Consider the following 12,606-nt stretch of genomic DNA (forward strand, 5'->3'; position numbering starts at 1 on the left):
TGGCGCCTACTCTTCTTCGTCGGGGAAGTAGTCTTGGTCGGGTTGTACTACTTGATTGTCCCAATCCGGTTCTTGGTCTCTAATTTCGGCGGAGCACCAATCATCAAGTAACATGGTGGCTTCCATGTTTTACCCGGTGAGTCTACTTCTTCTGTCATCCAAGACGTTGCCTCCAACACTAAAGGCGGACTCGACGGCGACAGTGGAAGCCGGAACCGAAAAGATCTCCTTGGCCATTGATCCAAGGATGGGAAAATCTTTCTCGTGCGATCCCCACCAATCTAGGACATCGATTTGTTAAGAAACGGGACCTCCTTCTTCCTCATTGAATGAAAAGTGTGAGTCAAAATATAAATCTAACTCACTTGCCGAATTTTCCGTCCTTCCTCCGCTGCTGAAGCCATATAGGTCCGCCAATTGGGATTGGGCGTCGGGGTTATCAACTTGGAAGAAGCCAAAGTTATGTGTTTGACGGGGGGTCTAGGTCTCACTTGGTGGGTACTGTTGTACTTGGCTTCGTAATCGTGAAAGAGAGCCCCAAGTCGAACTCAAAACTTCTTTGGAGGGTTGGGAGGTGGGGGAGGTTTATTTAGAATGTTTGGGCTAGGTTTATGTAGTTGTCATCGTCCTCGTCATTTTGCAAAGCTCGGAGTGGTTCAAGATCAATAGAAGCCAAATTGTTGTAATAAAATTCTAAAATTTTTAAAGTACCAACTAGTTTCCACTTTGGATCCAAAACTTTGGCAAGCAAAAAAACCGTTGGGATTTCATTGAAATACTTGAGCCATTTTTCAACCATGTAATATAAAACGCACATTAACTCAAGATTGTTTGTGGAATTTTTCATTGCAGTTTTAAAACCAAGTGATATGTACATGCAATGTTCTAAAACACGAACGGATGTGCAATAATACACACCCGATAACTCAACTGTGGCATTTCGAAAACCTTTGAATAGTTTAAATAAGCTCATGCTTTGATCCCAACAAGAAGAGGTTAGATATAAATCATCAACATGGAAAGTTCTATAAAAATCAACCAAATATTCTATATGATCTAATGTAGAATGCAACATATCATATGTAGAGTTCCATCTAGTAGACACGTCTAAAGTAAAAGTTGTGTACCTTATTTTCTTCGAGTAGCAATACTACTTCCACTCCTTGCCAATTTGAGGCTTCCAGTGGATCAAGGATACAGCTGTAGTAATAGGTTGAATATGTCTTTGCCATAAAGACAAAGTATCTTGTACACATACGTTTAAAATATGACAAATACATCGTTGGTGAAAATACTTACCACTTACCACCGGGGAGCAAGCCGCAATTAAATCGGATATACTTGCGGTGTTAGCGGTTGCGTTATCAAAACCAACTGAAAATATCTTGTTGCATAACTCATAATCATTCAAAACTTGAATAATTAAAGATGCAATTGCTTGTGCGGTGTGTGGGGAAGGAAATTGTCTAAAACTAATTAAACGTTTACTTAAAGACCAACTATTGTCTATAAAATGACATGAAATTCCCATGTAAGAATTTCGTTGGAAAGAATCCGTCCAACATCGGAGCAAATATTAACTTTGTGCCCCAAGTTGGATAGAAATTTTCCAACTTCTTTTTTTTTGTCAAAAAACTGACGGTTGTTAGATCTTTGAGCAGTAGAGGGTGGAATTCTTTTTGTAGCAACATTAAAAGCGGTTTGCATAGTAACTTCATATTTTTTGTCATTAAAAAAATTAAACGGCAAATGTTTCATTGCCGCCCATCTTACCATAGCATCGGTAATATTTTTGGGATCATATTTAAATAGAGGCGTACCTGTTTGAGACGATGAGCCGGCGGGGAAGTTTATTTGGCTTTGGAACTTAGTATGCCCATATTCCACGAGGTGTTTTGTCTTCAAATGGCGATGGAGAGTACCATATCCCCCAACGGTTCCAAATGGATAGACTTTATCGCAATAGTTGCAGTATGCTTTGAACTCACTTGTCTCCACGGTAGTGGTCAGATCATTAGGATTTGAAATTACCACCGGGACCTTCTTGTAATGTTTGGTGAAAATATCGGATTTCAACTTGGGAGGCATCTTCTTCTTTTGTCGTCCTGCGGTAGGAGGAGCATCGGCCTCCTCCTCATCATTTTCGCCAACTTGGCCGGTGCTAGATGGGGGGAATTGATGCGATCCATCATCGCCTTCGTCCGACGATAGATTCACATAGCCGAATGTGAATGCCCCCTTGTTGGTTGTCGTCGGCGAGGACAAGTAACAAGGCCGCATTTCGATCTTCTTCCTCCTACGAAAATTATACAACTAAGTAAAAATACTAACACAAAAATAAAACACATAGACACATAGATGTTGAAAAATGAAATTATGAATTTAATAAAAATGAATTAACAAAAAACTAAAACATATTAGAACTTACTTGAGCTCGAAGAGTGGCTCGTCTTCCCACCTCTTCCGCAACTTGTGCTCTAGTAGGGGCACGTCGACGACGAGTATCACTTTGATCTTGGGCAATTCCCTTGCCCCGATCACCACCACGACGAGATGAAGACATGATATTTATGGAAATTGAAAGTGGAGAATACAGAGTAGTGTGATTGTGTGAAGATGATAACGTGAGCAACGTGAGTAAATTATGAGCGCAAATAACGTAAACAACTTGAGAGAATGAGGATGGAGAATAGAGAAATTGAGATTGAGAAGAGAAATTCTTATTAACACAAGAATGGGGTGAGTAGAAATGAAGAGGAGGGGGTATTTATAGGGGAAAATTGTGATTAAATTTTAAAAAAAATTCAAATTTCGAAAATTTGAAAATCCGGTGGAACCGCCGGTTTCGTCAACGGTTTCTGACAAAAACCGGAGTCCGCGGCAGTGGCTTCTGAAAAGGTTAGGAGTTGGCCTGAAAACTTGTCGGGAACCGCCGAACCAGCGGTTCCGGCGAAACCGGCGGTTCGGAACCGCCGGTTACGGTACTTTCAAAATCGAAACCTGAACCGGCCCAGTGGAACCTGCGGTTCCGGTCACGGTTCGAACCGTCGCCGATGGCTCCGGTTCCGGTCCGGTTCGTCCGGTTCGGTTCGGTTTGGGGACCTCTAGTGATAGGAAAGTTGCTATTAAATATGGTAGAGACACTGCTCCTCTGGATTTGATTATTAGTTCCCTAAAATCTAAAGAAATGGAATTGAGGGAAAGAGCCTCTGAAAAAAATACTTTAAATAGGGCTTTAAATGTTAGAGGAAGATCTAAATCGAGAGGGGTGAATGAATCAAATGGTGGGTTTAATTCCAAGAAGAAATTCAAATCTAGGTCCAGTAGTAAAGACCCCAGATTTGTTAAGAAATGCTATAATTGTGGAGAAGCTGAGCATTTTAAAAGAGATTGCAATAAGCCTAAAAAGAATAAGCCTCCTAATAACAATGGAAACCCTTAGATTGAAAATGTTGCTAATATTGCAAAGTTTGATGCTGAAAATGAATCTGTGTTTATGCTGCATGATATAGTGTACATAAATGCTTCCCCTATGTGTCCTTTTACATCAAATGATTGGTTGTGTGATTCCGGCTGTACATATCATGTTAGTCCCTTCAAGGAAGTGTTCACTGAGATAAAGCATGTAACCAATACTTATGCGTCAATGGCTGATGACAAGAAGTGTGAAATTCTTGGTATTGACACAGTTTGTTTGAAATTTGAGAATGACTATGTGTTGAATTTGAAGGATGTGAGATATGTTCCAGAATTATGCTATAATTTGATGTCATGCACTGCTTTAGAAAACTCTGGCATGGGTGGAAAATGGGGGGAAGGAGGTGCATGAACATCTGTAAAGGTTCCATGTGTTTGTTCAAGGCCAAAAGAAAATGTGGGTTGTATGTCTGTACTACTGTGCCTCTTTGTAGGGAGAGAGGTTGATGTGTGTGAAAATGCGATACCAAGTCCTATGAACCCACTAGATCACTTGGTCTAGGAACTCAATGAAACACGGAATACTCTGTCATTGTACACACAAAACTCCCCTTCAAAGATCCCTCAACCCGAATACTATGGATTAGTATAGAGAAGCAAGGGTCGATCCCACGAAGACGGACACGTAAGAAAGTATTTAGAGACTCTTGACAAAAGGCGGCTGCTGCCACGCAAACTGGGTTGAGGTATAACTACAACTAGACCTAGGCAAAAAATGTAACACTAGACCTAGAATACTGTAAACATGCTGAGATTAAACGTCCTCATGACTGCTAGATATTAAATTCACTTCCTAGACCGTGTAAACGACAACGACTACCTAACTTAGCTAGACAGAAAATGAATAATAGTGGGGACCATCATTCCAAAAATAGCAGGTACGGCAGAAAAGCTGCAAATAACGAACTGGGAATTTAACTAACAACGACATACATTTCTCTAGCTGAATCAGACACGAAGATGAAGGAAACAGAGCACATACCCTGATTCGAACAGAGTATAAAAGTTTGGTCGTCAGAAACTTGCAACAAACCGGAAATAACAAGGATCTACATAAACTAGACGGAGCGAAATAAAAACACGAAGGCTAGGCATCAAATTAAACCAACTCTGTTCAGATCTCTCGTCGGATGCTTCATCCACTCCGGATCCAAGCGATCCGAGTCCTACAACAACCAGAATCATCCCCATAACTTCTGATTCTAAAGATCTACTCCGATCAACAACCAATTCAAACAATTCTACACAGATTCAGTGAGCAAATGCGAAAAGCATCCAAAACAAGTACTAGCACGAACTCCAGAAAAAACACAGTAACTCAAGCAGAAACAAACACCATCAACATTATGGAAAATAACTTGCATAAACCCACAGAATAAAGGGTAAACATAGTGCCGAGCTTCGAACAACGAAGCTCGGTGAAATCCACAAAATAACGAGAAATAAATTGGAAATTGTTTCTTCGTCCTCGACAGGACGGTGTTACACCCAAATGAAACTACTGTAAACAGGAAGTGAACCCAGACGTGAACCCCCGAATTTCCCAAAAAGAACCCAAGTGTGTAAGAGAAAAGTGAGCTCCTAGCTACAATCCGTAACGAGGCCTCCACCGAGAAGGTCCCTCTAGAATGCATGCTTCCTTATATAGGCGCGAACATAATCTTCTAGAAGCCTTCGTAGAAATCTCCATTCTACCCTTCAGCTCCGAGATTTCCTCCGTCTTGCAATTTCCTCCACAATGCTAACTTTTTCGCCAGTTTCCTCGGACCATGTGATTGTCATCTCTCTTTCCTGGACCTGGCAAAATTCTTCTACACACCTGGCTTAAGACGTGTGTTAGACCCCGTAATTTCATGAATTTATCCCCTAGACCTATGCATGAAATTAGCCTTATCACTCTTACTTGCGAAAAGGCATTTGCCAATGTTGTGAAATCTGATAAATTGATGTTATGGCATAATAGACTAGGTCACATGAGTGAAAAGGGGCTGAATATTCTGAAAAGGCATGCTATCTTGTCTGAATCTGATGTTCATGGTGATTTGTCTTTCTGTGACACATGTGTGCTAGGTAAACAACATAGGGTTATCTTTCCTACTCAAGTGCCTGCAAATATTAGTAGAAATATTTTGGAATACTTGCATATGGATGTGTGGGGCCCTGCCTCTATGTCTTCCCACTCTAGGTCTGTGTATTTCCTGTCTATAATTGATGATTTTTCAAGGAAAGTCTTGTGTTTTCTTATGAAACATAAGTATGATGTTTTTGGAAACCTTGTTACTTGGAAAAACTTTATTGAAACTCAGTCTAGGAAAAGGATCAAGGCTATTAGAACTGATAATGGTTTGAAGTTTTGTAATAAACAAATGGATGGTATATGTGTTGGTTTTGGTATTAAGAGTCATAAAACTGTGCCTTATACCCCACAACAAAATGGGGTTGCTGAAAGAATGAATAGGGCTTTACTTGATATAAAGTGAGATGCATGTTAGCTAAATCTGGTTTGTCCAAAAAGTTTTGGGGTGAAGCTTTGACGACTGCTACTTATCTTGTGAATAGATCTCCTTCTGTGCATTTGTTAGGATAGTGTCTTGAGTATGTGTTTACTGGAAAATCCCTTAACCTTTCTCATCTGAGGGTGTTTGGTTGTTCTGCTTTTGTGCACACTAAAACTGACAAACTTGAACCTAGATCTAGAAAAGGTGTGTTTTTGGGTTATCCTGAAGGTGTGAAACGGTATAGAGTATGGCTGAAAGATGAGCCTGGGTTTAGAGTCATCATTAGCAGGGATGTTGTGTTTAATGAAACTTAGTTCCCCTGCTTGAAATTGACTGAAAACCTTGCTCCACAGAGTGTGGACAATGACCCTCTCACTGAGGTGGAGCCCACAGACAAGCCCACTGATGTGAAGCATCCACAAGATGTTCCAAGTGAGATGGAGCAACCATTTTGGAACTCTACACCAATCTATGCACCTAGTGAAACACCTAACGAGGGAAATCTGCAAGATAATGTTGTTATTAATGTGCCCTTGCCTGACAATGTGGATAATGCTGATGAAATGCATGCTAGTCCTGTTAGAGTGAATGCTCCCTTGCCTCCCCAGAATGTGTTAAATAGTCCCTCGGGGGTTCAAAATGCTATTGATGCTCCCAACTTGAATGATTATGTGTTATCTAGAGATAGGACTAGAAGGAAGAATATTCAAAAACCTGCTAGATATGATGGCTATGTAGGGTTGGTTGCATTGATCAATTTGGCTTTTAATGTGCATGAATCTGATGTGAATGAACCTCAATCTTATAAGCAGGCCACTAAATATAAGTTCAGGAATGAATGGCATAAAGCCATGTTGGAGGAAATGAATTCACTAAAAATCAATCTTACTTGGATACTTGTACCCCTGCCTCTTGGTGCTTCCGTGGTAGATTGCAGATGACTTTATAAGCTAAAATTTGAGGTGGAGGGTCTGAGATACAAGGCCAGATTAGTGACCAAGGGTTTTACTCAACAAGAGGGGTAGATTACACTGAAATATTTGCTCACGTTGTTAAATTTACTACTGTGAGATTAATGCTTACATTGTGTGCTCATTTTAATTGGGAATTGAAACAAATGGATGTCAAAACTTCTTTCTTGTATGGTGATTTGGATAAACCAATTTATATGAAACTGCTTGAAGGCTTTGTTGATCGTAAGTTTCCTAATCATGTGTGTTTGGGATAAAAAAAAGCTTCAGTAAAATCTAAATTACGACATGTCAATTCAGTAAAATTCTAAAAAGTGTTACAATAAAGTAATAAAACATTCTTTTAAGACATTCTTTTAATTTCAATTTTAAATTAAAAAAAACGTTACTTTATAATTATGGCAAAATTTACCCTTTTAAAATAAGAAAAAATTGGCCGCAACGCAACATAATTGTAGATAATAATAATAATAATAATAATGGCGCATTATCACACATCAATAGAGTTGAAAGTTACACCAATGTGATCTTAATTAGGCAGATCATACCCAAAATTAGCAATTTAGGCTTAAGTTGAAGAAAATGTAATTGAAAAATAATGAAAAAGCCATTAATCAGACTGTTCCAACTACCAAAATGTGGGTCAAATTAATGATAAAATTCCAGAATGTATAGTAAGTAGCCCATGTGCAATTTGGGTCGATTTCAATTCGCCTCTGCCATCAAATCAATATCTGATAAGAAGACCACAAAGCTAATCTGGAATCCTAGATAAGGTTAATTATTTCCATTTCATCTATTTGCAAACAATTAATTCCATTGCACCTGCCATTTAATTTTATTTTATTGATTATTTTCATATATACCTTTTCTAATTCTCTATCAGAATCATTAATGCCGGTTGTGGCTTCATGCGTTTGGTCCCATTGCATCAACCTCATGCACTATTTTTTCCCACAAACTTTCAAATATCTTCACGTTTGTGAAGATTGTAAAATAACTCATGAATTTATATTGATTTTACTTGTAAAAGTTTACAACTAATGATCTAATCCCTTTAATTTTTTATACATATGTGATTATGCACACCGAAACCGTGGTTAAAATCCAGTTTCATATCCATGTTGACATCTATATCATATCATTTTCTAACTATCGAAAAATAAATGAGAAAACCTCTATTAAAAAAATAATAAAAAGAATTGATATTTAGTTTGAAAATCCAGAAGTTAAAATGAAATTACAAAATGAATATAATTTGATAATCTTTTACAATTAATTATAGAAATACTTGCACTTTATATTTGGATGGGTGACATGGGTCAGAGCCCAAACTAAATGCGATATTATTAACCGTTCAGACGATGACAGCTGTCGCATTTCATAACTATACTAAAATAGTACTCCCCGACTACATTATATTAGCCATTTATTAGCAACAATACGACTTAAGACCCAATATTATTTAATTAGACTTACAAAGCTAGTTGATTGTGAGTTGTGACGCTTTTATTATATACTCCATAATTAATAATACTATGTATAAAACTATATGCAACGGTATATGTATATTTGTTTTATTATTTGATTGTGAGTTATCACTTGTTTGTGGATATTTATACACTGTTTTATACGTTAAAATACGCAAGAAATAAATGACTTAGCTAGACGATCAAATTCAAATTGAATATGTAAATAAAGCATGCTTATATCTTTCTAAAATAGAGCATTAATTATCCATTGAGCTAAATAAAAGATTAAAGGATGAGAAGGGAAATTCCCAAGATGGATGGTGAGAAAATTAAGATGATCAACCAATGGGAGTCAGCCACGTTTACCAGCCCCGAAATGTTAGTACCTAGCAGTCGGCTAATTGTTTAGTCATCATGGTGCATTCGTATCAATTATTGGATACCGGCACATATTGAAGATTTAGTAATATATCGAATTTTTTTACTATTATCGTCATCTCGATATAATGTGACAAGATACCTATATAAGAATTCCAATTAATAGAATCGAGATGTTTCGAGGGAAAAAACAAACTCGCCCATTCACGCTCGAAAATAATTTTTAATGCAGGCCGGCTAATGTTTAAATATAAACTACTTCAATATTAATCCTAAAAGCGACAAATATCATTGCAGCAAAAAAAGCGATTCCGTCGCCTTGGCGGCCCCCACATTCCGGTCCGACATCATGTGAGGGGGTTCAATCAGAGTACGCAGTAGCACGTTAAGGGGGAGGTCTTAACCCATTGGCTGCCAGAAGCCTATCTCCTAAGGCCTCACACTTGTGCCTGAGAGATGTAAGCAACTACACGACATACAAATATCATGTAGTGTATCACGTGGTAGTCATAGTTGTAAAGTTGCTAGTACTTAATAAACAATGGTCTTTGGTTCAAATTATAATGGGTAAACATATTTGATATTAATACTTGTTAATATTTGATAAAGCCATATTACATTTTAGCTTATGCCCAGTGGAGTAATTTTCTCATCATATTTCTCTTATTAATCCATATTACATCTTATCTCATTTTTTCCATAACTTCTTCTTTTATCATAAATAAGTGAGTTTTGTGTAAATGATTGGAGATTCTATTAATCAAGATACTTAATTGCGTTGATCTATATTGCATCTTATTTTATGTCGTACCAAAATGAACTTTTAAAATATTATATGACACTTGAACCTTTACTAAACTGTAGTAGCAGTGTTATTTTTGTATTTGTTTCTTAATTAGAATCATTGATATTTCGTATGTACTAGTATTAATTATTTATATTTATGAAATTTGATTTTCACTAAGTAATGGCAAATAAATCTAAGTGTATGTTCTTGATAACGTCAATTTGGAAGCTAGAAAAATTCATACAATTTTATAAACGTAGTAGTCCTCTATCCACAATTAAAAGTTTCATATTGTTATTTTGAATATATATCATAAAAATATAGTATCATTTTTATTTTACGGTAGAATTGACTTTGCTGCATGCGTCCGTAATTATATTTATGCGCTTTCTTATAGAGTAACTATATTAATATGAAATTCACTAATTTCTTATGAAGTGTTTGTGCCTCATATGTCAATTGTCAGGCTACATATAGGCAGGGGCGGACACACATACAAAGAGGGTAGGGCTGAAGCCCTTACCCAATTTTTTTTTTATTTTCTACTTTCAAAATTTTTAAAATTTTAAAAAATTATGTTAAGCCCTTATCAAAATAATGCTACCGAAGAACAAATTATTTTGGATGCATAACTGTACGGGGCTGAAAATTAAAGAAAGGAAAAGTTAAAATCTAGAGAAGAAACGTAACAATGGTGTTGGAGAAGTAAGGAAGAAGAAGACTATTTTCATATATAAATTAATATAAAAGCAATAATCACATGGACCCCACTTTAAATGTTTGACAGGCTCGTAACTTGTAAAAAAGAGTGTATTGTAAAAGTGTGGTTGCTTTTAAAAGTTGAACACGTTTTTGTATTAAATTTTAGTAAAGGAGATTACATTTTAGTTGGCCCACATCCCACACGTTTTTTAGATTTTAAAAATTAAAAAGGAGAAACAGAGGGTTTCATTTTGAAGTTTACAGAGGGCGCCGAAACAGAAACAACATCATTTTATAAAAGTGGAGTTTGAGTCTTTGAAACTTTAGAGAAATTAATATTCAAATTCTTCACAAAGAGGTAAGGAGTTTATTAAAGTTGTTAATATTATATTCTATTTCTTGTTTTTGTAAAATTTTGATAGAATAGTTGCAAGCTAAAAAGTTATAACAATGGTTAATTGCAAGCTAATATTTGTGATTGTCGGATTATGGAGTTGGCATTGGTTTTTCCGTTGGTTTATCGGATTATGGAGTTGGCATTGGTTTTACCTGTTGCTACTGCTTCTGTTGAGAGAGCATTTTCTGCAATGAAGACTATCAAGACCGACTTGCGAAATCAGATGGGAGATGAGTGGATGAATGATAGTTTAATTGTGTACATTGAGAAGGACATGTTTTCAACGATTGATAATGAAAAAATCTTGCAACGTTTTCAATCGATGAGAACGCGTAGAATTCAGTTGCCATCGCTTTAGACGTAAAACCGCAACTATGACATGTTATTTTTATTAGATATATTTTGGACTACTTCGTATTAAATATATATGCATTTTATAGTTTTTACGGTTTTTATATTGTATAATTATATATATATATATATATATATTATGTTTGACCGTGAAAAAATATATAGTGAAGTCCAGTCCTTACAGTCAATTTTTTCTGCGTCCGCCCCTGCATATAGGCACCATCTTAAACATAAAAATCGATGCAATAAGAAATCAAGTGTTTAATGAAGAAAAAAAGTAAAAGTTACAAAAAGTTGAAGAAAGAATTAAGATTGGGGATATTCGAAAATTCGCATAGCAGAATTAACAATACCAAATCCCCCATCTATGAACAAATTTTGGCCGCTCACATATTTAGCCTCATCACTAGCAAGAAAAACAGCCGCATTCGCAACATCTGGCGCTTTAAGAGTCGCACATTTGAGATTGGCCATAGCACGCATTGCTTCCTCAAGCGCCTCATCATCAAGCGCCAAATACTTCCTCGACAAATCCGTCGCAAGCGCATACGGCGACAAGCAATTCACCCTTATACCAAACTGCCCCAACTCCACCGCCGCATTCCTAGTCAGCCCCAGCACCGCATGCTTCGACGCCGTGTAGGCGTGCGTTGCGGCGCCCCCGATCCCCGACGACAGGCTCGCCATCGAGATGATGGCGCCGCTGCGGGCGGGGATCATCACTCTCGCGGCGTGCTTCGTGCCTAGGAAGACGCCCGTCACGTTCACGGCCAGCACGCGCTCGAAGTCCGCCTTCTCGTTGTCCGCGATCCGCGCCTTCGGGGGGTCCGCGACGCCCGCGTTGTTCACCATGATGTCGAGCTTGCCGTAGGCTTTGACCGTCTGGTCAACGGCGTTACGGATGTGGTCCTCGTTGGTTACGTCGCAGTGGATGTAGGTTGAGTTTGAGGCGCCGATTTGTTTGACGGCGGATTGGCCTAATTCGTCTTGGACGTCCGCGATTGCCACTTTGGCGCCGTGGTTGGAGAAGAATTTCGCCGTGCATTCTCCGATTCCGGTGGATCCTCCGGTCACCAGAGCTACTTTTCCTTCTAGCCTTTAGTTCAATTTAAGTTAGTGGTTGGAGAAATGAATAAATGGAGTAAGTATATCTTTGTCACACAAACATAGATCTTTCTATAAATAGAGAGGATCAAACATTGAGCTAATTAAGGAATCTAAGGATGAGAAGGAAATTTACCTCCTAGTGAGAGCAGAGATAGTTGAGAAGCTTGCCATGATGCTGAGTGCTGTGCTGTGCTGTGCTTTGAGAAATTTGAAACTTTTTAAAGGCTGTTTCTATCAATTTAATATTCCCTCCGTCCACGATTTAAAGTCTTTTTTGACTCGGTGCGGAAGGAAAGTGGATTGAAAAAGTCAATGGAATGTGTATTTCACTTTATATATTGGTTTTTTTAATAGAATGTGAGTGTAAACAGTTATGAGAAGTGAAGTCCATTTACCAAAAAGAAAAAAATAAATGTGGACATTATTTTATGAACGAAACAAACTGACAAACGTGAACATTATTTTG

The 12,606-nt window shown here is 37.7% G+C and overlaps 1 protein-coding gene across 1 annotated transcript; it reads right to left on the reverse strand.

Moving 5' to 3' along the window:
- Positions 1-11,257: 11,257 nt before the first annotated feature.
- LOC121798602 (secoisolariciresinol dehydrogenase-like) lies at positions 11,258-12,387 on the reverse strand. The gene is made up of 2 exons (XM_042197682.1): positions 12,274-12,387; positions 11,258-12,129 (listed from the first exon to the last, which is right to left on the reverse strand). Exons 1-2 carry the CDS (start codon positions 12,309-12,311, stop codon positions 11,340-11,342), a joined length of 828 nt encoding a protein of 275 aa, XP_042053616.1. The 5' UTR covers positions 12,312-12,387; the 3' UTR covers positions 11,258-11,339.
- Between the last annotated feature and the right edge of the window lie 219 nt (positions 12,388-12,606).

This window comes from Salvia splendens, chromosome 1 (assembly GCF_004379255.2).
Source record: "Salvia splendens isolate huo1 chromosome 1, SspV2, whole genome shotgun sequence".
NCBI lineage: Eukaryota > Viridiplantae > Streptophyta > Magnoliopsida > Lamiales > Lamiaceae > Salvia > Salvia splendens.